The 26,211-nt window shown below is 44.5% G+C and overlaps 1 protein-coding gene across 1 annotated transcript in view; it reads left to right on the top strand.

Moving 5' to 3' along the window:
• Positions 1-26,211, top strand: part of Gpr156 (G protein-coupled receptor 156) — an 86,630-nt gene that overhangs the window by 19,988 nt on the left and 40,431 nt on the right. The window contains exons 2-3 of the mRNA XM_041673210.1: positions 10,935-11,363; positions 11,845-11,981. Coding sequence (XP_041529144.1) covers positions 11,268-11,363; positions 11,845-11,981 — 233 coding nt within the window. The 5' untranslated portion in view covers positions 10,935-11,267. The remainder of the gene's footprint in view (positions 1-10,934; positions 11,364-11,844; positions 11,982-26,211) is intronic.

Here is a 26,211-nt window from a genome sequence, read left to right as displayed (position 1 = left end):
CACCATGCACAAAACTCAAATCCAAATGGATTAAAGACCTCAATATCAGTCCGAACACACTGAACCTGATAGAAGAGAAAGTGGGAAGTACTCTACAGCACATGGGCACAGGAGACCACTTCCTATGTATAACCCCAGCAGCACAGACACTAAGGGCATCATTGAATAAATGGGACTTCCTGAGGCTGAGAAGCTTCTGTAAAGCAAAGGACACTGTCACTAAGACAAAAAGACAACCCACTGACTGGGAGAAGATCTTCACCAACCCTGCAACTGACAAAGGTTTGATCTCCAAAATATATAAAGAACTCAAGAAACTAGACCGTAAAAGGCTAATCAACCCAATTATAAATTGGGGCACTGATCTGAACAGAGAATTCTCAACAGAAGAACTTCAAATGGCCAAAAGACACTTAAGGTCATGCTCAACTTCCTTAGCGATCAGGGAAATGCAAATCAAGACAACTTTAAGATACCACCTTACACCTGTCAGAATGGCTAAAATAAAAAACACCAATGATAGCCTTTGCTGGAGAGGTTGTGGAGAAAGGGGTACACTCACCCATTGCTGGTGGGAATGCGAACTTGTGCAACCACTCTGGAAAGCAGTGTTTCGGTTTCTCAGGAAATTCGGGATCAACCTACCCCTGGATCCAGCAATACCACTCTTGGGAATATACCCAAGAGAGGCCCTATCATACAACAAAAGTATATGCTCAACTATGTTCATGGCAGCATTGTTTGTAATAGCCAGAACCTGGAAACAACCTAGATGCCCTTCAACGGAAGAATGGATGAAGAAAGTATGGAATATATACATATTAGAGTATTACTCAGCAGTAAAAAACAAGGACTTCTTGAATTTTGCATACAAATGGATGGAAATAGAAAACACTATCCTGAGTGAGGTAAGCCAGACCCAAAAAGAGGAACATGGGATGTACTCACTCATATTTGGTTTCTAGCCATAAATAAAGGACATTGAGCCTATAATTCATGTTCCTAGAGAAGCTAAATAAGGTGAATCCAAAGACAAACACATAGGCATCCTCAGGAATATTAACCTTCATCAGGCGATGAAAGGAGACAGAGACAGAGACCCACACGGGAGCACTGGACCGAAATCTCAAGGTCCAAATCAGGAGCAGAAGGAGACGGAGCACGAGCAAGGAACTCAGGACCACGAGGGGTGCACCCACACACTGAGACAATGGGGATGTTCTATTGGGATCTCACCAAGGCCAGCTGGCCTAGGTCTGAAAAAGCATGGGATAAATCCGGACTAGCTGAACATAGCGGACAATGAGGAATACTGAGAATTCAAGAACAATTGCAGTGGGTTTTTGATCCTACAGCACGTACTGGCTTTGTGGGAGCCTAGGCAGTTTGAATGCTCACCTTACGAGACCTGGATAGAGGTGGGCAGTCCTTGGGCTTCCCACAGGTCAGGGAACCCTGATTGCTCTTCGAGCAGATGAGGGGGGGGGACTTGATCGGGGGAGGGGGAGGGAAATGGGAAGCGGTTGTGGGGACGAGGCAGAAATCCTTAATAAATAAATAAATTTAAAAAAAAAGAAAAGAAAAGAAAAAGAAAAACCAGTCAGAATAGGATAGAACAGAAGAAAAAGCCAAAACAAAAAATGCACATGAGAAACATATACAGATGTAGAGACACAGAGACACACACGTTTGCACACACGGGAATCCTGTTAAAGTACAAAATCAGAAGCCACGATATATACACAAAAGACCTGTAAGGTAAATAAATAAATAAACAAGCCCTGACACAATATTATGAGACAAAGAACCAAAGATGCCATTCAGTTTGTTTTGTGTTGGTACTACCGGATATGGAGCCTGCCCTTAAGAGCAACCAGGAGGAAACCAATTTTTCATTTGTGAAAGTTATCAGGTGCTGAAAGCTTCTGGGTTAGAGGTGGGGGTGTTCCCGCTTCTCTCAGCACTAGGACCCCATCAGATGCAGAATTGTGCAAGCCCTGTGCACAATGTCAGAGTCTCTGTGAGTTTCTTGTGCGTCGGTTGTGCTGTCTGCCTTGTTTCCTTGGTGACCTCCATCCCCTCTGGCTCCTACAACCTTCTAAGTGTCTAATTTCTTAATCATACGTCCTTGAAGTTGATTCTGGGGAATAACTCTAGTGTCTTGACACGTGTGTGTGCATGATCTTTATCAGAGTGGCCTGCAGGGAGTTGTATCAACGATTTGTGCAATTTGTACTCTGATGGAGTCCCGTATTCCTTTGCTGAGCCAGGGTTCTCATTGGATGATTTCCCAGGCAATAGCAGCCATCATCACCTAGAATTTGTGAGAAGGCAAGGTCAGGCAGGGCAACATAGCAAGAAGTGAAGGAGGGAGGAGAAGAAATTCCCAAGTCCTAGCTACATTAAGGATAGCTTGTTAAGGAATCGGCTACAGAGTGACTGGGGTATTGATAGTCTGTATTTTCTGTCTTCCTCCTAAAAGAGCTCAAATTGCTCTCACTCAAGTGATGATGTGGACTGCACAGCAATATTGAACTACAGTTTAGGGAAATCTAGTGTCCAGTTCAGACAGGAACTCACAGACAGCGGGAGAGCTATCTTACAACTATCCCTGCCCGAGGCTTTCATGATGAGCCCCTGGGTCCCAGAGGCTTTGGCCCTCACATCCGTTTGTGGAGTAGAACATCCAGTCCCTTGAACAGAGTGACCCTCACCCGGCTGTGTAGCATCTTCACGAATGTCCTTTAGCCTGGGGCTTAGGGTCACTGTGCCCAGGAACTTGATGAGCCGCTCAGCCTGCGATCTGAATGCTGAGAGGGACAAGGGTCTCCGCTGCAGGAGGTAAAACCTGCGCTGTCCAAAACCCAAATCTGAAGCCTTCACCTTGCTGTTCTGTCTGGTTTTCCTGCAGCCAGAAGCTTGATTTGTTAGGACACCTGACTGTTGGGCTGGCGAGGAATGACAGCAGGGACTTCACAGCAATTTTCTCACTGAAAGAGAGCAGCCAAGTGTCGTTCATCCTTGGCTCTTAACAGTCTTCAAATGAGAACTTTATTGCATATTAATGAGCACTAATTGATATCTGTGGACTCATTTTTATGGAACTCGTGCACATACAATTTACCTAACAGTAGCTAAGTGCCACTAGGTAACAGGGGAACTCTGAAAGTTAGTGAGGGTTTCGTATGATGCTTTGTTTTTTTCAATTATCAAATTCCGGTCTGTGGGATATTAAGGGGTCTCCAGGATCCCAGTATGAGGCAGCAGACATTCACAGGCTGGTTTTGTGGTTGTGTTGGCATGTACCTGAGAGTCAGCCACACACTTCAGGGCAGGTCTCTGAAGTCGGGAGATGTGCCCGAGTAACACAGCAGCACCCCAGCTAGTGAATTGTTGTGTGGTATTACTGTAACTGGGCAAAGGTGTGTTACGTTTGTTTCTGCTGCATTTGTTTAACTATGTAAAGTGTGTTGCTGTTTCACCTTGCCTACCTGAGGTACCTGATTGGTCTAATAAAGAGCTGAACAGCCAACATCTAGGCTGTAGAGGAATAGGTGGGGCAAAGAGAGTAAAAAGGGAACAAAAGAAGAGAATGAGGGAGAAAGAGGACATGCTTGGGACCAGCCAGCCAGGGAGCTGCCAGCCAGCCAGACATAGAAAAAGCAGGAAAAGTAGAACATACATAATGAAAGAAAAAAGAGGAAGGGAGGGGAGCAGAGAAAAACATATACCTCAATAAAATCAATTAAAAAAAAGAATGAAAGAAAGGTAAAAAGTTCCAAGGTAAAATGTAGATGAAGATGAACAGGTTAAATTAGGTTATAAGAGCTAGCAAGAAGTGATCTAGCATTTTGACTAACAGTAAGTCTCCGTGTCATGATTTGGGGGCTGGTTGGTGGCCCAAAAGAAAGCCTGCTACAGTGACCTTTGGGTCATGTCAGCAAGTAGGTATTGCTTGCCTACTGTGTGTAACAGGTACTGTGCTAAATGTTTGAGTAGCTTGGGTTGGCTTGTTCCCAGGGGCATCCCTACCAGTGGCTAGCAGGTAACGTTAATCATTGTTCATTGAATTAAACAATATGATCTCTGCTCTCGAGCTCTGTAATTCATTATTCTTACAAAAGCTGATTTTTAAAATTTTATTTTATTTTCTATGCATTGGTATGCAGGTGTTCGATCCCCTGGAACTGGAGTTACAAACACTTGTAAGTGGCCATGCAGATGGTGGGACTTGAACCCAGGTCCTCTGGAAGAGCAGCCAGTGCTCTTAACTGCAGAGCCATCTCTCCAGCCCCACAAATTTTAACTACAGATATTCAGGGAAACAATATGAATGGGTGGATAACGTTGGTTCTGTGTACACTCATGTTCTGTATAGATGACCCTTCTAGATGGTGGAAAAGAAAGAAGTTGACATTCACTGAAGATACAGTAGGATCATTGCCTTTGCAGATGTACCACATGTGACCTGATTTAATCATCAGCAATCCCATGAAGCATATATTCCTGTTTCATTGAGCAGGCAGCTAAGAACTGGAGAAATCCTGTCCTGAGATACTACTATTAGAGTATTATGAAGCTGGAGCTTAAATTGAGACCAAGCTATGTCTATCACAGTGCCATTAATGGACTAATTAATTGATTAATTAATCTCAAAATAGGAGAAGGGAAGCCAAACTCCACATACTGGATGGAGGGGTAAGTTGGCCCAGGGACAGACATTACAGTATTGTCTTTGTTTAGATGACTCACTGTTTATAAAAATTACTGCTTATGGGACTAGAGAGATGACGCAGAAGGTAAAAACTCTTGATGCTCTTGTAGAGGACCAGGGTTCAGTTCCTAGTGCTTCCATGACAGCTCACAGTGCTCTGTAACTCCAGAACATGGGCATCGGATGCTCTCTTCTGGCCTCTGTGCATACTTTGACTGGAACCTTTGGGAATCCAGGCCAGCATCCCGTCTGCATACTGGCAGCAATAACATCCTAGAGAAACAGAATGCATCATCACAGGGATCTGTGAACATTCACACCCTTGTTTCCTAGCTCTGGAGCACCGTCATGATTCAAGTTGGTCTGTTGTGTTGTATTGTATGGTGCTGGCAATCAAACCCCAAGCCCAGAACGTACTAGGCGAGCCCTTCACCTGGCCTGAGTTCCCAGGCCTGCCACGGTTCCATTTTACTGTTAGTAAGGCGGGGTCCTACTCAATTGGAGGTGAGAATATAATCCAAAGAGCTTGTGTTTGAGACATAAAAATGTATATGATTTGAACATAAAGGACAATTCAACACTTGCATGTTTTCCAACACAAATAGACCTATAGATATAACTTTCAAAATAATAAAATCTTCCCCCCATTGTTTTGATTTTTTCCTGAGGAGACTATTTCTGTTCACCCCCAGAAAGAGAGGGCAGTAACTGATCAAGTTAAGACTTCTGTCTAAACCCACTTTGGAGGACAAAAGAGCTATCAGGTTACCTTGAGCAAGGCAACACTTTGGCAGCTGAAGCAAAGCCCAACCCAGCATGGGTGGCAAGTCACGAAACCTGTATCCTGGAGTTCCCTGCCCAATGCAGGCAACTGCTTACACAACCTGAGGGACAAGCCTTCTTAGTCCGTTTCCCTCCAGTGAGTCTTGTAAGTTTCTTGAGCCTCCTGATTCTTCTAAGTCTCTTGTGAGTTTCACAAGCCTGTGAGTCTCCCTGTGCCTCCGTGTTTTAATCTGGAGAAAATGGCCACACAATTAAATTTACCTTGTTACCGCTCTAGATTCCTTGGCTTAGGTCCACATTTACATCTGGAATCATTCTTTGGCAAAAAAGACCTTCTTCTGTCATTTCTTTCTTTAAATATATTTTTATAAAATTCTTAGAGTTTCACATATGCTTACAAAGTATCTTGATAATGTTCACTTTCATTCCTTCCCCCAACGCCTACCAGATCCACCCAACTCCCATCTTCACTGGACACTTTATGTGCACACACGTGCAGACAGACAGACAGACAGACGGGTGGATAGAGATACAGATATATCCCACTGACTTCAAGTTGTGCTGCTATACATAGGCATGGGGCAATCTATTGGAGCAAGGCCCATCTACCAGGGCCACATCTTAAAAACAAACAAACAAAAATCCCTCTCCATCCTCTCCTCTTCATCCTCTCCATCCTCTCCATCCTCACCATCCTCTTCATCCTCCACCCTCTCCATCCTCTCCGTCCTCTCCATCCTCTCCTCTTCATCCCCTCCATCCTCTCCATCCTCTCCGTCCTCTCCGTCCTCTTCACCATCTCCGTCCTCTCCACCCTCTCCGTCCTCTCCACCCTCTCCGTCCTCTTCACCCTCTCCATCCTCTCCATCCTCTCCGTCCTCTCCATCCTCTCCGTCCTCTCCACCCTCTCCGTCCTCTTCAGCCTCTCCGTCCTCTCCACCCTCTCCGTCCTCTCCACCCTCTCCGTCCTCTTCACCCTCTCCGTCCTCTCCGTCCTCTTCACCCTCTCCGTCCTCTCCATCCTCTCCATCCTCCAGAAGCCATCAACTGCTTATAGAACCCAGTTCTCATATTTTTCTCAGCCTGAAATTTTTAGACAAGGTTGTTACTTCTTTCAAACTGTTTTCTACCCTCCCCACTTGGAACCCCATTAGGTGTGTATTGGACACTCCCTATCATCTCTGTGCTTATTTTTGTTGGCCATTCTCCCCCTACGCTTCATCTTCAAGAATCTCTCTTGCTGAGTCTTGAAGGTAACCCGTATTTCTCTCTAAAGTATTTAATCTAGGGTATTTTGTTCCAGGTACTCTATTTTTATCTGAGGGAGCTCCGTCCAGCTCTTCGTATCTTCGTTTCCTGGCCCTTCTCGTGTTTGGCTTTCTGTTCTCGTAGCGATGTACAACGGTTGTTTTAAGGCCTCTATGTGCTAGCTGCATCATTTCTGTTATCTGTTTCCATCAAACTATTTTAAATCTTTTATATTTGTGAGTCATATTCATTTGGAATCTTTCAGTGCCTGGCATATTTATCGGATGTTGCATGTGTGCGCATATCTACATGATCATCTCTATGTGCACGTGGGTTGCACATGCATATTTAGATACATGTGTGCATGCACTTGAGAGGCCAGAGGTTGAAGTAGCTTGTCTCCTCCAGTTGTCATCCACTTTATTTTTTGAGACAGGATCTCTCCTTGACTTTATTCTCACTAATCCAGCTATACGGGCTCTTCCTGTCTCTGCCTCCCCAGTGCTGGGATTGCAAGTGTACATCGCCCTGTTAGGCTTTTTTAAAAATCATGGATGCTGGGGATTGAACCCATGCCCTTATGCTTGCCAGCAAGCATTTTATAGCTGAACCGTGTCTCCAGCTCTTGGGTGATAGACATTTCTAATTCATGTTGCTAACTGTTAGATCCTGTTGTGATGCTGAGAAAAAACTGGGTTGTGTTCTTGAGATGGCTGAACACTCTAAGGATTGCTCCGGTCCTTTGTAGGCTTCTTTGTTTGCTTGTTATTGGTTTTGTTTGTTTGCTTGTTTGTTTTGAAGCACTGTTAGGGCAGGCCCACAGCATCCTTTGGACTTGGCTTAATTTAGTTCAACTCTTATGGTGTCATTTTCCTGAAGATTCTCTTCAGGGTTCTGCCTATTGTGAGTCTCTCTTCTCCGGCTGCTGGGAACACTGTGATGGCAGCTCTAGGGGCTGTGCAGCTGCTGCCTGCCAATAGTCACTGCTCTCATTTGTGCAGAGACCATGAAAGCCTCAGGCTCCCTGTGGATCCCCTAAGCACCTTCTCTCTCTTTCCTCCTCTCTATACCTTCCCTGTTCCAATACTCTATTTTATAGATTCCAGCCACCTCAACAACCCTAAACTCCCAGCTTTTTCTTTCTCTTTCCCTCCCTCTCTCTCTCCCTCCCTCCCTCCTCCTCCTCCTCCTCCTCCTTTCCCCTTTCTTTCTTTCTTTCTTTCTTTTTTTCTTTCTTTCTTTCTTTCTCTTAGCAAAACATCTAGCTTCTGTTTGGATTGGTTTTCCCTCCTGGTGCCCCAGTCCAGAATTTGCCTTCAGGCGGAATGTCTCTTAGGAACCAAAGCCCTATGATCTGTTGCCTAATGTCTGAAAAAAGCATTGCTTCATACGTTTTGTCTGGTTTCTAAGTTGTTTAACGGAGGAAAGCAGTTCTCACAGTGGTTAATTCTTCCTGGGCAGTAGCAGAAGTTCTATGAATTGCAAAATAACTTGTTAGTAAATGGTGGTCATGTGACCAACTTTTCAATGACCAGAAATAAATAAGATTATTTATAATAAAAATTGAATAACTAGGTTAATAAATAGGATATAAGACCACTAAAAGCCCCATAAAACACCGTTTTAGAAAAGAATTCTATAGTGACTGATAAAAGGCCTTGGGTCTGCTGCTGTGCATAAAATTAACTAGTTCCCCATGGGAACATTATGTATGGGGATGTGGGGGTGGATTTGTCTTAGCAAGGGTGTGGCAGACTTTACACCTTGAACCATGAGATCTGAGGCTTCTCCCTAGTCAGCCAACACTATAACCTTTCAATTGTTCCCTTTTCAATGGTCAAGTCCTCCAATGTTTCAGAACTTGGATCTAGGAGTTTGTCAACCCTGAGAGATTCACCTGTGATAGGTTCCTTTGTGAATTTCTGTAACTAAGTGCCGTCTTTGGGATTGCATGCCTGCCCCATATGGCAATCTAATCTTGTCCTACATAAGGTTCCTGAACTGGGTATTCATGGGCCAAAAGAAGGGTTTCTCAAGACTCAACTCCAAAAGCTTTCTTGAGTATGTAATGTATCATATATCTCTAACCTGGAAGTCTCAGTTTCACATGCTGGGGACAGCGGGCAATGACTCGAGATGTGTGGTTGTTGGAGATGTGTGGTTGTTGGAGCTGGGAGGAAAGTGCCAGGCATTCCACGGAGCATCCTACAGTCACGGAATGGCCCAGAGGGAGGAGAGTGCCAGGCACGCCACGGAGCATCCTACAGTCACGGAATGGTCCAGAGGGAGGAGAGTGCCAGGCACGCCACGGAGCATCCTACAGTCACGGAATGGCCCAGAGGGAGGAGAGTGCCAGGCACGCCACGGAGCATCCTACAGTCACGGAATGGTCCAGAGGGAGGAGAGTGTCAGGCATTCCACGGAGCATCCTACAGTCACGGAATGGCCCAGAGGGAGGAGAGTGCCAGGCATTCCACGGAGCATCCTACAGTCACGGAATGGTCCAGAGGGAGGAGAGTGCCAGGCATTCCACAGAGCATCCTACAGTCACGGAATGGTCCAGACAACAAAAGATTGTCAAGCCAGGAAGACACGTCTTTCGCTTTCCAGAATGGTGGGAAAGGCAACATGAAAACACATCTCCTTTCAGACTGCCACAGTGTAATCTGCTCTGTGATTTGTGACTTTGCTCAGAAGGGGATGTCTAAAATAAGAGTCTTTTCAGTTGTAATTCTAACAAAATTAGAATATGAGTAGCCATGCCTTGTTTGCTTCTTATCCAGTCATCTGCTCAGACCACAAAAGAATCCAAATGCTTGATGGGAGACAGTGGACTTCAGTTTTCTCGTGATTGCTCTGCCATGAAGCTGGTAAATAATTCAGAAGCACAGTGGAGGCCAGTGACCGGGCAACACCTGGTGCTGTATTGTCCATGTCTAAGCACACGGACTCCAAAGATGACACTCTGCACCTGTCACCATTGTTTTGCCTTAATCATGGGTCTAGTGTTCCTTGACTACGGATTAGTAGTAATTAATATTTGTCCCAAGTCTCCTCCACAGAGAACCCTGTACTGGCGGGGCACTTTCAAAAGCACCAATTGGAAATGGCTCCCTCATAAGGTCCTCCACTGTCCCCAGGTTGGTTCTCTCTCGTAAAGGATGGATTGGTTTTCAAAAGCAAGGGTGGGACTCAGGCATATCCAATCTGTAACCCATGGACCACATATGCCTCCCCTTCCTCTCTCTACCACCCCACCCCTCCTCCTCTTCTATCTTTGTAGCCAGACTGGCTTCCAGCTCCTGTTCACCTAGCTCGGCATTCCAAGCCCTGAGATGTCTGGCTTTCCTTCTCTGAAGATCACACTATTCTTATTACAAACATCTTCTGAGAGAAGTGACGCCTTCCTCAGCCCATTTCTCAGTCCCTTCCCTAGAACCTGACAAGCCCATTGCACCTCTGACAATTTAAAAACCAAGCCAAGCTCAGGGCAACTCAGCTGTCTGGACATGGAAGACTCCTCCTCCACACACTGAGAGACAAGAGCAAATAGCTACAAGATAATTAATACAGAGAGACAACATGGGTACTCAGCCCGGAACCACCTAGACTGAAACAGCTGAAGCCAAGAGCTAGCTGTGCAATGGTGGCGCACGCCTTTAGTCCCAGCACTCGGGAGGCAGAGGCAAAGGGATCTCTGTGAGTTCGAAGCCAGCCTGGTCTACAAGAGCTAGTTCCAGGGCAAGCTCCAAAGCTACAGAAAAACCCTGTCTCGAAAAACAAAAACAAAAAGAAAGAAAGAAAGGAAGGAAGGAAGGAAGGAAGAAGGCAAAGGCAAGAGCTATGTGGAAAGATCCTAGGACACGAACTTTGAGGAGGGAAAGGGGGAAGATATGACTCATAAGTCAAAAATGAAGTTTTTTTAAAGAGCTTAGTAATAAGATTCTGGAGAGTGAAGAGATTTCTTTTTTTACCTAGAAATTATTAAACATACTTTATCTCTGTTTCTAAAGTACTCATTACAATGAGTTTAATGTATTTATTAGAGTATTTTCTATCTTAGAATGTTGTGATATTTATAAGCAGAGAACGACACATAATAGAATGTGACGACATATAATTAAGATAGTAAATGTATTGTAAACCTGTGTGTGCATGTTTGTCAGCTGGCCTACTTGCTTTCCTGCAGGGCCCAGTGTGGGAGTGCGTGGAGCGCTGAGTGCCCTCTGGTGGTGAAGTGGAATCAACACCATGTGTGACCTGAGATGCCCACTCTCGATCACGTGGTAGCCGCTGGCAGCAAGGGGCCAGCTGAAGAATGTCTGGTGTTCAAATATGACTACTGAAAGATCCTAACTGAAACGTCCCTCGCTTCTACTGGAATCCCTCTTCGACCCTGGGTTTGGAGTCTGGCGGCAGCTCTGAGATGGGGCCTCTGAAGGAAAAACTTCAGTTGTTTCTGCATCTTTGCCAGGGAGTAGCCGCAACTGAGTAGGCGCCCGTGGAGGGGGCATGTGGTGACATGGAGCTGGAAATCAACTGCTCTGAATTCTGTGACAGTTTTCCTGACCAGGAGCTGGATCGGAGACCCCTCCATGATCTTTGCAAGACAACCCTTGTAAGTGAGCAGCCATGGGCGTCAGTGCTACTCATGTATGGGAGTGGGGGTGGGGGTGGGGGTGGTGAGGGTGGGGCTGGTCGGGGGAGAGTGATGGGGATGGTGGAGCGAATGGGAGTGGTGGAGAGGATGTGGGTGGAAATGGTGATGTGGATGGTGGTGGAGATGGTGTGCTGGGCATGCGGGTGGTGGTGGGGATGGGGTGGTAGAAGAGGAATTGCCCATGTAGAACAAGCATCTCTCAGCTTTGCACTTTCTCAAGAGCCTTCATTCTTGTTTTATTTTGTTTTTCGAGACAAGGTTTCTCTGTGTAGCCCTGGCTGTCCTGGAACTTGCCAGGTAGATCAAGCCAGCCTTGAACTCACAAAGATCCACCTGCCTCTGCCTCCCGAGTGCTGGGATTAAAGGCGTGCGCCACCACCGCCCCGACCATCCTTCATTCTTAACAGCTTCTTCTTCTTTCTTTTTTATGCACCTCCAGATTGACTCACAACACAGCGGTGCAGATGTCTCTCCGCTGTCTCCCGCCCTCTTGGGGGTTGTTTGGACTTTTCTCAGCTGTGGATTACTTCTGGTGCTTTTCTTTCTTACTTTCACAATTCGCTGCAGGAAGAACAGGTAAGCAACTTCCTGCCTGGATTCTCACCTCCTATAGCCAGTACTGTCAAACCCAGAGTGCTAACATCATCTTGGCCCCACGAGCAGCTTAGCCAGCATCCACCCCTGTGAAGACTGTGATCACAGGGGTCTTGTCTCCCGTGCTCCCCACAGTGCCTCCAGCATTTAGAACAGATTGATACCTAATGGTCGCTCAGTAAATATGTCTGGTGGTCTTGGAGGGGAGACCAATCCAAGCCGTGAATGCTGCCAAGAAAATGACTGGGGAAAGCACATGTTTCGGGGTGAGAGAACGACAAGATTTCTATCATGTAAGCTAGTGCCCGGTCAGCAGATTACACAAGCATGGCATTGTCTCCCATGTGGTTCGCTCCCAGGGAACCAGTAGCTGAAAGCATTCCGGGGCAAGCGTTGTCAGCGGAAACAAAGAAACTTGGGGCTGGAGAGGAAACCTGACTGACTGAGTGCCTGCTTAGCATTTACCAAGTTCTGGGTTCAGTCTCCTGAGTCATGTACAACCGGGTGTGGTGACACGTGCCTGTAATCCCGGAACTCAGGAGGGGAGGCGGGAAGATCAGGAGTTCAATGTCATTGTTTTAGGGTTTTCTTGCTGTGAAAAGAAACCGAGACTAGGTAACTCTTATAAAGAGAAAGGTTCCATTAGGGTTGGCATACGGTTTCCGAGGTTTAGCCTATTAGATGAAGAACGCCATGGAGGACGTGCTGGAGAAGGAGCTAAGAGTTCTGATCCACAGTCAGCAGGAGGAGACTGGATACCAGCCTGGGTGTAGCTTGAGCTTGTAAGACCTCCAAGCCTGCCCCAACAGTGACATACTTCTCCCAACAAGGCCACACCTACTCCTACAAGGTCACACTTCCTAATAGTGTCACTACCTATAAGCCAAGCATTCAAATTCCTGAGTCTATGGGGCTATTCCTAGTCAAAGCGCCAGTCATCCTTGACTATAGCGAGTTTGGGATAGGCTCTTCCCTCCTAGTCAGTGGGATGGCTCAGTGGGTAAAGGAACTTGCTGCCAAGATTGACGACCTGAGTTTTATCTCTGAGACCCCACATGGTGGAGGGAGAAAACTAGCTGTTGTAAGTTTCACACACACACACACACACACACACACACACACACACACACACACACTAAAAAACAGAGTAAGATTTAAACTTCACACTCCCATAAAGGAAAGAAAGCCTTAACCTGGGAATACCGCGCCGTGGGCTCCCACAGTGCATGCAGTGGCCAGTTCAGTGGCTGCACGGGCTGTGCCTTCCCTACCCATGGAGCTGAAGGAGCAGAAGAGGACACAGAGGAGACATTTGCCCGTGTTAAGAACAGACAAGCGCAATCCCTCGATTGCTGAAGCACTGGGTCTAGAGTCCACTTTAAGTTTCAGTGACAATGCTGTCCTTTGAGGATGAATGCCGTCGAACCTACACCTTGAGATTTAAGACGACAAAGGTGAACAGTGATTCTGGGTACACGGCTTCATGGATATTTGCTGAGGATTAGTGTTTGAACTGGGAGAATTAGTATTTGGTTAGCTATAAAATTAAATGTAGTTTGAGCGTTATGCTTTCAAGAACAACCTAGTCTTTTTCTTCTGACCAAGACCCATAATTTTTATATAATCGTTCACAAGGCAAGATTTATCAAACATGGGTGTAAAGATGGCTCAAAGGTTAAGAGTTTTGGTTGCTCTTCCAGATGACTCAGGTTTGATTCCCAGCTACAGGATAGCTCTCATCCCTCTGTAACACTAGTTCCAGAGCACCCAAAGGCCTCTTCTGGCCTCTGCAGGTACCAAGCACACATGTGGTGCACAGATAGGCATGCAAGCAAAACACCCATGCACACAGAATTAAATTAAAGTTTAAAAGCTTTATCAAACATGCATGCATACTACTAAAACAGGAACACCTGCTGGGTGTGATGATGCACGCCTTTAATCCCAGCACTTGGGAAGCAGAGGCAGATGGATCTCTGAGTTCAAGATCAGCCTAGGCTACAGAGTGAGTTCCAGGACAGCCAGGACTACACAGAGAAAACCTGTCTCAAAAGAACAAAACAAAACCCAGAAACACCTATGAGCAACACTAAAGTGGAGGCGCCTATATTTTTGTCATTCCACTAAAGATTTTCTGCCTGTCTTGTTTTCAGTGGGAGCATGACTTGGCATAATGAATGAGATTATAAGAAGCCCCGTAGATCAAATTACAGTGTATGGCGATGTAGTTTATGAGATCTGAAAGGGAAGATGAAAGAATCCATTTTTTGAGAGTACCTTACTGAACATAAAATTTGTTCAAATGAGCAACATCACAATCAGATGGTCTGGCTTATTTCTGTCGAGGTCTCCTGTGCATGCGTGCTATATGTGTGTGTGTGTGTGTGTGTTCCTGCATATGCGTGTGCGAGTGATTAATATGAATGCCAAAGGAAGAAAAGTATATTACTAAAACAAAATAGTATAATGATGGTTAGTTGTAGACATTGCATTTTTTTTTTATTTTAAAGTAAAATTAACATAGTCACCAACAGAAAACCAGTAAAGATGTAGGAAACCTGACCAAACTGGTACTTGTATGACCCTCATCCCAACAACAGCCAGGCTCACATTCTTAACAAGGACACGCACAACATTTGCCTGATTTACCTAGAAAGATTCATTGATCCTCATTACAAAAGTCCTTAAGATCTCCATGCTTTCTTGAGAAGGCTAAGACTCAGCTTTTCCTCATTCTTTCCATTTCTGAGAGCGCTGTATTATTATCTGAGTGAGGCTGATCCTGTTACAGTCAGTAGGAAATGTTCAGTGAACTGAATACTTATATGGCCAGGATACCGTGTAAAATGTGATTTATGGGTTTCAGAGACCTTAAATTTTATCTGTCCCCTGGGTAAAGAAACATGAACAAGTCGAGGTACATTCTATTTGGGGGGGGAAATGACTTTCAGGCAGAAATGGGGCTAGAGGGGAGAGAGAGGACCTGTAGAAAGGGTTGGGGTCTGGGGAAAGGTCAACAAAACAAAGAATATATGAAAATGCCAAAATAAAATCCATTGCCTTTATACTGATTTTTAAGACACTGGTTTTAAAACCCCGTGTTGAAGCCCTAATGCCTTGCTGCTGGGTAGGACTTGTGGTGTTTTCGTATTTATTGCTCCAGGGCCGTCATCTTTGTGGTTTGATTCATTGGAGCTGAAAGCAAGGTGATGGGAAGGACAGGCCAGCAATCCCAATCACTTAGGGCTGAGGGAAAGCTTGTGCACGGAGTTCTGGGATCATCGCTGTAACCTTTGATCTTGTAATTGCTAAGCAGGACAGGAGAAGAGGAAGCAGTCCAGCTGGGAACAGACACTGGCCATGTAGCTCATGTTAGGATGATGTCAGCAGGGGAACAGACACTGGCCATGTAGCTCAAGTTAGGATGACGTCGCAGGGTCAGGGGCTGGATGAAGCAGAGGGGCCAGGAACAGATCCTGCAAGAAGCTGCGATTCACAGAAGGAAAATATTATTTGGGTCGTCGTTTCCAAGGGATTGAGCAGTGAGCTAAGAGCAGATGTAGTATTTATGAGGTCAGATGCCACTGGTGTGTGGGAACAGGGCGAGAAAGGAGACGCAATGCGGATGCAGGGTGCTGTGTCGGGAGGTCTTTCCTGGGTCCTGCCTGTGGAAAGGAGTACGGTGGGAGTGTATGAAGACTAATGAGGTAGTAGGGTTAATAGTGGGGTCTCAGCACAGGGCCTAGATGGACATCAAGCCCAGACGAACTGCTCACACCATCCTTCAAACATCTGTTGTATGGGAGCTTACGTACCCAGCCAAGCATAGTGGCATAAGCCTTAGGAATCAGAAGCTGGAGGATCACCGGTTCAAGACCAGCCTGGGCTACATAGTGAAATCCCTGTCTGAGAAAACCAAAACTAAATAAGTAACTAAAACAAAAAGAGACGCATGGGCTGGCAAGATAATAAAGTGGTAAAAGCACTTCCTGCCAAGCCTGTTCACCTGACTTCAGTCCCAGGGCCCATGAGGAGGAAGGAGAGAGCCGACTCCCACAAGTTTTCCTCTGCTCTCCACATGCATTCCATGGTATGCGTGCACATGCACACAAACAGACAGACAGACAGACAGCTGAACACAACTGTCATTAGCCTATTACAGCTGTGGTGGATGGCATTTACTGAATTGGGAGAAGGGAGTTTTAACTCCCTTACCAAATATTGAGATCCTTGAACTCTTTTTTTAAAAGAAAAATTAAAGATTCGTTTTTATGCTCATTGGTGTTTTGTCTGTAGGTGTGTCTGCACACCATAAGGGCACGCAGTGCCCTCAGAGTCAGGAAAAGGACACCATATCCCCTAAAATTGAAGTGACAGGCAGGTGTGAGTTACCATGTAGATGCTCGGACTCGAACCCTGGCCCAGTACTCTCAACCACTGAGCCATCTCTCCAACCCCCCTTCCTGGATTTTTAATATTTATTAATTTACTAGTGGTGCTGAGGGTCGAACCCAGGGCCTTGCTCGTGCTAGGCAATTAGTCTGCCATTGGCCACACCCCACCTCCTGAGTGTTTTCTTCATTGCTCTCCATTGTGCCCAGATTACCCTGTTTCCCAGGGGAGCACGTCAGCTGCCTGGAATAAAAGCAAGTCCAAGTCCCGGGATAAACTCTTAGAACGCAGCTTCAGGTCTACCCAGACTGCGCATAGCAAAGCAGCTGCTTTCCACCATAGCCGCTCCCCTCGTGTTTGCCCCCTCTCCGGGCCCCAGGCATGACCTGGGAAGTTCCAGATCCCCAGCCCTTCTGGTTGTGGTTCTTCCAACTGTCCTCTCAATCCTGTCACCCCACTGAAGCGGGGCTGTCCTTGGCTCACTAGCGCCACAGCAATGGTGGGCCACCCTTCCTGAGTCAGGTTCTTGTTACCTACAGATCTGTGAGTTCAAGGCCAGGTTGGTCTTCGCACAGGGTTCTGCGCAAAATGGGACTACAGGCAGACTCTGTCTTTAAGAATAAGGCTGTGCTCGCGCGCGCGCGCACACACACACACACACACACACACATACACACACACAATTGTCAAGCAGTGTGCCAGATACTATCTAGGTTCTAGGGGTCACATTAAAGGATAAACTAGCCAAAAAAAAAAAATCCTCTCCTTCATGGAATTTGGTTTCTCAGAATATGAGGAGCCAGGAAGTAGAGCATAAATATTAGGGATTTTAGTGAACAGGGAGAGTGGATGGGAGCGCTCGGGGTGGCCATGCTGGTTTAGAGTGGCCAGGAAGGCCTTGCTGAGAAGGTAACAACACTTGAAAATAGACTAAAATGGCTTGAGAAACCAGTCATGAGAGGAGACCAGCCAGACAGAGGGAACAGAAAGAAGTCCTGAGGAGGGACAAAATTAAGTTTGGAGAAAACAAAGAACAATAGGAATTCTGATGCATTGTGATGGAAGTATAGTTGCTTAGCTAGAGGGATACCCATCTGAGAAATACCTCATGATGCAAGGCATTGTGTGAATGTCATAGTACATTACACACACCCAGATGGTACAGCCTACCACAGACCTCGGCTATAGAGATTACCGCTGTATATGCAGACTGTATGCATGTGGTATCTGAGGGTATATATAGATGCATTCACTTTGCAAAAGTGTTTAGCAAGGTCTATAAATCTTGAACATATTCATACCCTGTATGTCTGAAATCCAAGAAAAACTGCACATATAGCTACCAAAATACATTTACTAGAAAATTCTTAGCAGTACTATTTATAACAAACCTATTTCAGCCCACTTTGTGTTGCTTTAGCAGAGTATCTAAGACTTGAGTTATGTATACAGAGAAGAGCTTTATTTGGCTCTTGCTTCTGGTAGCTGGAAAGTTCAAACAGGATGGCGTTACTGCTGGGTAAGAGGCCCCTAACTGTATCACAACACGACAGAACAGCGAACTAAAAATACACCAAAGAGGCAAAGTATGTGGGAGTAACCAACCTAGTCTCACAAGAACAACCTATGGCCATGAGGTGGACATTAATCCCTTCCATGGAGGTGCCATGGCCCAAATCACCCTTTGATGTCCCATCACCTGGCAACGGTGTTGCACTAGGAACCACACTCAACATCAGTTTGGGTGGGAACAGACGATATTCACACCATGGTCGAACTGTGAAGATACTGGACGCAGCTCAAATGCCCATCAATAGTTTTACCAATATCTTCAGATGCATTCCATAAATCGACGCTCCAGGACAATATAATGGTCTCTAGTTACCTGTCATGGTACCATGGCTTTCTGAGAAATATTTTCGACCAAAAGAAGGCAAACACAAGGTTATACCTGGCACGGTATAATGAGAAGCACAAAGACAGACAAGCTAGCCAGTCAGAAGTCAGGGCGGGGTTGACCCTAGGTCAGCAGGGAGAAAGGGGAAGCAACATGGTGACCAGGGGAGCAAGGGACAGGCTTCCTTGAGCTGTGCGCTGGATTCAGAGACGTGTTTGGTGTGAATTACTGAGCTGTGCGCTGGATGCAGAGGCGTGTTTGGTGTGAATTACTGAGCTGTGCGCTGGATGCAGAGGCGTGTTTGGTGTGAATTACTGAGCTGTGCGCTGGATGCAGAGGCGTGTTTGGTGTGAATTACTGAGCTGTATATTTATACATATCATTTTATCTTTGTTTCTGTTTTGTTTTGGATTTGTGTTTGGTTTTTATTTGCTTTTTGAGACTGTTTTGCTATGTAGCCCTGGCCTGCCTGGTGTGTAGCCTACTCTGGTCTCAAATTCATGGCAATCTTCCTGCTTCTACCTAGAGGGCTGGGATTATAAGCATAGACCACCTTCATGCCCCACTGTGTATATTTTTCTTCAATGTGCTTTTAAAAGTGTCATTGGGTTTCTTTTTTTTTAAATTTATTTATTAAAAATTTCCACCTCCTCCCATTGGGTTTCTTTTTCCCACAAGATGAAAACCTCCAAACTGATGTATGTCAGTTTGTTATAAGAAACAAAAATTCTTAAATATCATTTTTTCTGGAAAAATATTTTTATTTATGTCTATATTATATTTATTTAAGGACATAATGATTAGTTATACTGTAAATGTGAAGCGAACTATGTAAGACTTGTTTATATACCACTGATTTAAAAAGAAAAAAAGAAGGAGAAGGAGGAGAAGGAGAATTTAGGCCAGCAAGACCGCTCAGTTGATAGAAGGTGCTTGCTGGCAGGCCTGACAACTTGGATTTGATCCCCAGAACCATGTGGTGGAAGGAGAGAGCCAACTTCTGGCAGTTGTTCTTTGACAACCAACATGTGGCCTGGTTCATGCTCATACACAGACACATACATGCGCATGCGCGCACACACACACCAAGTAAATGAAGAAAAAAGAACTTGTTTATCAAAAGACTCAATTAAATGGCAGCAAAAGTACACACAATAAAAGAAAACCACACCAAAGTTAAAACTTCTGCACCCAGGAGATGGAGAGACAGCTCAGTTTAAGAGCAAACACTGCTCTTGCAAAGGGCCAGAGTTCAGTTCTCAGCCCCCACATCAGGTTGCTCAAAATGGCCTATAACTCCAAAGTTAGGAGATCTGACACCTCACACAGATATACACGCAGGCAAAACAGCAATGCACAGAAAATAAAGATAAAAACGTAAAAATGAGCTGGGCGGTGGTGGCGCATGCCTTTAATCCCAGCACTCGGGAGGCAGAGGCAGGCGGGTCTCTGGGAGTTTGAGGCCAGCCTGGTCTAAAAGAGCTAGTTCCAGGACAGGAACCAAAAGCTACAGAGAAACCCTGTCTCGAAAAATCAAAAACAAAAAACAAAAAAAACCCAAAAAACAAAAACAATAAAAAAAAACGTAAAAACGAAGTGTTTTGAAACCATATACCAAGTCAAGGATTTATACCTAGATATTTGAAGGAATGAATAATAAAATGTTTACCCAGTGATAAAAGACAAACCAAAATAAAATGGATGTGGGAAACCAGCTCTGCTCTCTGTGGTTCATGTCAGTAGGCCACCCGTGTGGGACATAATCTCACTCTCAGGATGAAGAGTGGAAATTGAGTAAACCATCTTGGAAAACAGTATAAAGTGGGTCAGAAATCTGAATAGATGCATATCTGAAAAGATATATAGAAAATCAGCAGGTACTCCTTAAGTAGGAAGAGGAAGCCAGATCAACCCAGTAGCTAACTTTCCAGCCACTGTGGCTATAATTTAAAAGTTAACAAGTGTTTTTGAGGCTGTGGCAGAATGATACCATTCCCTTATATACAATGATACCATTCCCATATATACAGTGATACCATTTTCATATATACAGTGATACCGTTCCCATATATAGTGATACCATTCCCTTATATACAATGATACCATTCCCATATATACAGTGATACCATTTTCATATATACAGTGATACCGTTCCCATATATAGTGATACCATTCCCTTATATACAGTGATACCATTCCCTTATATACAGTGATACCATTCCCATATATACAATGATACCATTCTCATATATACAGTGATACCATTCCCATATATATAGTGATACCATTCCCATATATAGTGATACCATTCCCATATATACAATGATACCATTTTCATATATACAGTGATACCATTCCCATATATACAGTGATACCATTCCCTTATATACAGTGATACCATTCCCATATATACAGTGATACCATTCCCTTATATACAGTGATACCATTCCCATTTATACAGTGATACCATTCCCATATATACAGTGATACCATTCTCTTATATACAATGTTACCACGGGAGTGGAAAATACTTGACCTGCTATGGATGTCGTTTGAGAATCCCCCAAGTGTTACTTGAGCAACAGTTAAATGCCTAGGTCTATATCTAAGGAAATGAAAACACGAGTCCACATCTAAACTTATAAATGGATGTCCATGATATGATTTATAATAGCTCCAGAGTGGGAATAACTAACCTGTCTTTCTCTGATCAGATACTGTGTGGAGACTTAGTCCTACATTTCCTGTGCTCTCCCGTTTTCAGTAACTGTAACTGAATATCCATAGTTTACTCAATTGGGGTACTAACTAGATTTGAAAATAATCTAACATTAATCTACACCTGATCCCTCCCTCTTCACTTCCCACGAGGCCAGGAGCTTGCTTTTACCATTGTGATTCACCTGATAGTGAACATGTTTTCAAGCGTATTGAATTTGGCAATAGCAGCTGATTCTGTGTGTGTATGTCGCGTGTGTCCTGTCTGCCTGCCTGTCTGTGGTGGGAAGCGAGGCGATGGCCGCCCTGATCTATGCACAATGACCTTTGTTTCTATCTGACTGAGCAGATAGATGCAGGGATTAATCATTGTCACTCCTAGATGGCGCAGCTGCAGCTGTCCCCCACTGCCTCCCTGCTCCTGATAGATTTATCAGGGTGTTTTGTTTGTTGGAAAACATGCCCGAGCACAAAAGAGCTAACAAATTGGAGTCACTTACCTGTAAGTAAAGATTTCTAAAAACATGGTTTGGTTTTTTTTATTTCCTACACATCTTTAAATACACACCTTGAACCTTAAGAAAGAGGAGGAAGAGGAGGAAGAAAAGAAAGAGAAGGCGATACCAGCGGCCATGCTGTTTCTGGGACGCTGGGATGATGTTTTCCCTTCTGATCTTTTGATGTGGCACGGCCTCCAGCCTAGGACTGCAAAGAAGCAAGTCCCACTCCGTGCCTTCTTCAGACCTGAGAATACCATGCTTCTGGTCCCACAAAAATGAATGGTCTGGGTTTACTTAGCACTAAATATTTTATAGCAAGACCATCTATAGTGATATTTTATTTGCATTTTAATAAATAAAGCTTGCCTGGAGTTCAGAATGCAAACCTAAGCCACTAGAGGCCAGGGAGTGGTGGCACACACCTTTGTTCCCAGGACTCAGAAGACAGAGGTAGAGGGATCTCTGTGAGTTCAAGGCTACCCTGTGCTACACAAGATTGATCCAGAAACAACAGATCCAGGTAGTGGTGGCTCACATCTTTAAACACAGTGTTTGGGAGTCACACACTTTTAATCCCAGTACTAGGGAGGTGGAGACAAGAGCAATATGGCTGGGCAGAGAGAGAAATGTAAAGGGAGGGACAGGAACTCACTGGAGTAGGGAGTCTGTGGATTCATGGAGATAAGATCTCACCCTTACAATCTGAAGATTTGGTAGAGAGAAAAGGTCTCTCTAGCGGTTGACTGCTTGGCTTTTCTGATCTTTAGCGTGAACCCCAATATCTGTCTCTGGGATCTTATTATTTGTGCTACAACCATCTACAACCCTCAGATCATAACCACCACTTCCTGGGTCCTAACACTCTTATTGTCCAGATGTCTCCACGGCTCCAGCTGATCAACCCCTGGGGATCCTGACACGGGCCTGGATGGACATTAGGCATGTTGGAACTTGGTCCCCAAACCCAGTGTAGTTTGGTGGGCCTGGGCTTTTGTCTGTTTTTATTCTGCTGCCCCAATAGTCACCAAATCATGTATGTCAGCACGCCTTAGGGGGATAGCTAAAGGGAGCAGACCACAGCTGTCAAGATATGTTCATTCCTTTCTGATGGTCAATTGCCCGTCCATAGTCCTAGACCTGGGGAAGATGTCCCAGCCAGCCTGGGCCTGTATGCCCCCACCTTCCCCTCCTTGGGCACTGTGGGGGTTTTCTGCCTGATAGACTCACGTGCACAGTCTGGTCTTTTGTCTGTCTTTCCTTTCTTCCGCAGAATATCTCCTGGCTGTGCACATCTTTATGTATTCAGTCCCTTGCTCACCACTGCCTATGATGTCAAGGTTTGTGGATCTGCCTGCAGGATTTAAACTCTTCTCATTTAAATTCTTTGACTACCGTTTGTCAGTGCTGACAATATTTCTACCTCTAGAAGCGACAACAGTCATCTTTGCAGGAGAACACAGATACACATCAGCCTTCATGGTTAGGGCTGTCTCCCAAAACAAGAGACTTAAAGCACCTATTAGCGGTAGCTCACTTTGAACAGATTCTACTATAGAAACACTGCTTTAACATTATGTATTTTTTTTTCCTGTACTGTCTGTTAGATGGTAATAACCATTCTAAAATTTACTGTTTCACAGGTTAAAAAAGTTATAGATAGAAATAAAATATATTATAAAAATTATAAATAAAAAATACTATAGATAAAGCAATTTATCTATAATAGCCTAATTTACATATCTGAGCCTTTTCTTCTTCTTGCATGTACTTATTTATCTATGTGTGTGCGGGATCATGGGCATGTACATGCTACCGTGTGCACGTGGCAGTCAGAGGACAACTTTCAGGAGTTGGTTCTCTTCTTCCACCCTGAGAGTCCCAGGGTCAAATTCAGATTGCCAGGCTTAGGAACAATCACCCTTGCTCACAGAGCCGCCTCACTGGCCTCGTATCCAAACTTTTAAGTGGTAGTTTATCTTTCAAGCGTTCAGGAATTGTATTCTGCCAGACTCACTCAGGATCTCTTCACACCTCCATGGTCTGTTTATTTCTTGGCTTCAAAATGATCCAGCCTCATTTATTAGGGTCCCTTGTAACTCGTGTTTTCCTTCCATAGAACTTATTTTTCTCTTCTCCTCAAAGTGGCTAATGTCAGACAGTCCACAATGATATCCTCTGAGAACGTCGTGTAGGCATCAGACGAAACTAGGCGACTCCCTTCTTTTCCATCCCGGTGCTCGAGCTGTTGGGAAACATAGTAAATCAGAAATGTGCTTAGCAAAGGGCATTGTCCTCAAGGAACTGTGAGTAGGAACCCCTCGGACCTGCGAGATGACAGGAGAAATTCAGAGGCCCTTTTGATGTCTTTGGAGATGGGGCTCATACACCATACATCAACCCTGCCTTTCAGAAGTTTGCGGTATAGTCTCTCTGTCCGGAAGCCATCACTAGACAGTAAGTTCAAGGATCACTAATCCCAGACCACTTTATTACCCCAAAGGTACCCTGTGTTGGTTTGCAGCTTCTCTCCAGTCCTCCTTCCCTGAGCCCCTGGAAACCAATGATCCTTTCTATATCTGTAGCTTTGTCTGTTCCAGACTCTTCATGTAAATGGATTCACACATTAATGTCTGGCTTCTTTTATTAGTAGTATAATGTTATTATTAGTAGTATAATGTTAGCATGTTTCAAGTGTATTCGTGCGGTAGGATCAATCAGCGTTTCATTTCTTTTGGTGACTGAGTAGCATCCCATTACATGGATGCCACACATTTTGTTTATCCATTCGTCAGCTAACAGATGCTTCTTTTTTCCTGCTTTGAGGCTGTTATTCAATAAAATGCTGCTCGGGAATTCACATGTAAGTCTTTATGTAAGCACACATTTTGCTTGCCATGGAACAGAGTTTCATGGCAACTGTTTAACCTACCTTTAAAACTGTTTAACAAAATGGCTACATAATTTAAAGTCTCACCAACAATCTATGGCGACTCCTACTTCTCCACATCCTCACCAGTGCCCGTATGCACGACCTGTTCAATTCCAGTCATCCCAATGGATATAAAGCGGTGTCTCACGGTTTTCATTTCCATTTCCTTGATGACCAACGATGCTGAGAGTTTTTTCATATTCTTATTGGTCATTTCAGTATCTTTGCTGGAGACACGCCTATCCAAATCCTTTGATAATTCCAAAAATATTCATTACTTTATAGGGTTGTACTTGAAATAATGTATGTCGAACTTGATTTGCTTTAAGCTCTCCTATGAGACTTTTAAAAACAAAATCTTCATGCTGGGGGCTAGAGAGATTTCCAATACTCACAACCACTGGTAACTCCAGTTTTAGAAGATCAGTGCTCTCTTCTGGTCTCCATGGGCACTGCAGGCATGTGGTGAACATATATGCATTCAGGCAGAACACTCATATAATAAAAAAGTGTGCCAGGTGGTGGTGGTACACGCCTTTAATCCCAGCACTCAGGAGGCAGAAGCAGGTGGATCTCTGTGAGTTCAAGGCCAGCCTGGTCTACAAGAGCAAGTTCCAGGACAGGCACAAAGCTACAAAGAAACCTTGTCTCAAAAAATAAATAAATAAAAATTTTAAAAAGTGCATCTTTCTTAAAAAAACTGCTTAGGCTTTATTTATTTTAGTTAAATCAGAATATCAAGCAGACATTAAAAATCTATGCATGTGATTAAAGTTTTTGAGAAACATTGCTACAGATGTGATGTAGGAGGGTCTTCTATCTATCTGTTGCTTTCATTGGTTAATTAATAAAGAAAACTGCTTGGCCTGATAGGCCAGCCCTTAGGTGGGTGGAGTAGACAGAACAGAATTCTGGGAGGAAAAAAGCAGAGTCTGACAGACACCATGCTTCTCCTACCCAGGATGGACAGTGGTTAGACTCATGCCGGTAAGCCACAGTCAAGTGGCAATACACATTAATAGAAATGGGTTAATCAAGATGTGAGAGTTAGCCAGTAAGAGGCTAGAGCTAATGGGCCAGGCAGTGTTTAAATGAATACAGTTTGTGTGTTGTTATCTCGGGTGCAAAGCTAGCCATGTGGGAGCTGGGTGGGAAGAAAAGCAGGCCTGCTCACCTCATCACTACACAGACGAGCTGACCAAAAGCCCATGATGCTAACACAGAAACATTAACAGCACAGAAACACAGATATTATGCAAGTCATAATAAGAGTTGACTCAAATATAAGTCATCAAGTGGCTGATGGGGACAAAAGGCAGTGATTAGCTATTTAATGGGGGGATAATAAAATGAACATCGCTGCCAACATTTAATCCCAGCATTCAGGAAGCAGAAGCAGGCGGATCTCTGTGAGTTTGAGGCCAGCCTGGTCTATAGAGCGAGTTCCAGGACAAGCTCCAAAGCTACAGAGAAACTCTGTCTCAAAAGAAAAAGAAAGAAGGAAGGAAAGAGAAATGAGCATCCCTGTTACAGGAAGTTTCAAACTGCCTAGAGCTAGAGAAAATGACCTAGCTGTGAGTCTTGTCCAGGAGACACTCTCATGAGGTAACCATGCATGTGTGAGAATTAAAGCAGACACAATTAAATCTGTGAGCCCAGGGAACTTATCTCAACATTTGATGTTCACCGAAGGAAAAAAAATATTCTCTAGGAAAAATTGAAAGGTGGTTTTGAAAGTCACAGGAGAAGTGGAGGCTATTTTTAAAGACTTTATTA

This window comes from Microtus oregoni, unplaced genomic scaffold, assembly GCF_018167655.1.
Source record: "Microtus oregoni isolate MIOR12 unplaced genomic scaffold, Mior012 000023F_ref0000262, whole genome shotgun sequence".
Taxonomy (NCBI): Eukaryota; Metazoa; Chordata; class Mammalia; order Rodentia; family Cricetidae; genus Microtus; species Microtus oregoni.
Note: the sequence above shows the minus strand (reverse complement) of the source record. Positions and strands in the feature narration are given on the sequence as shown.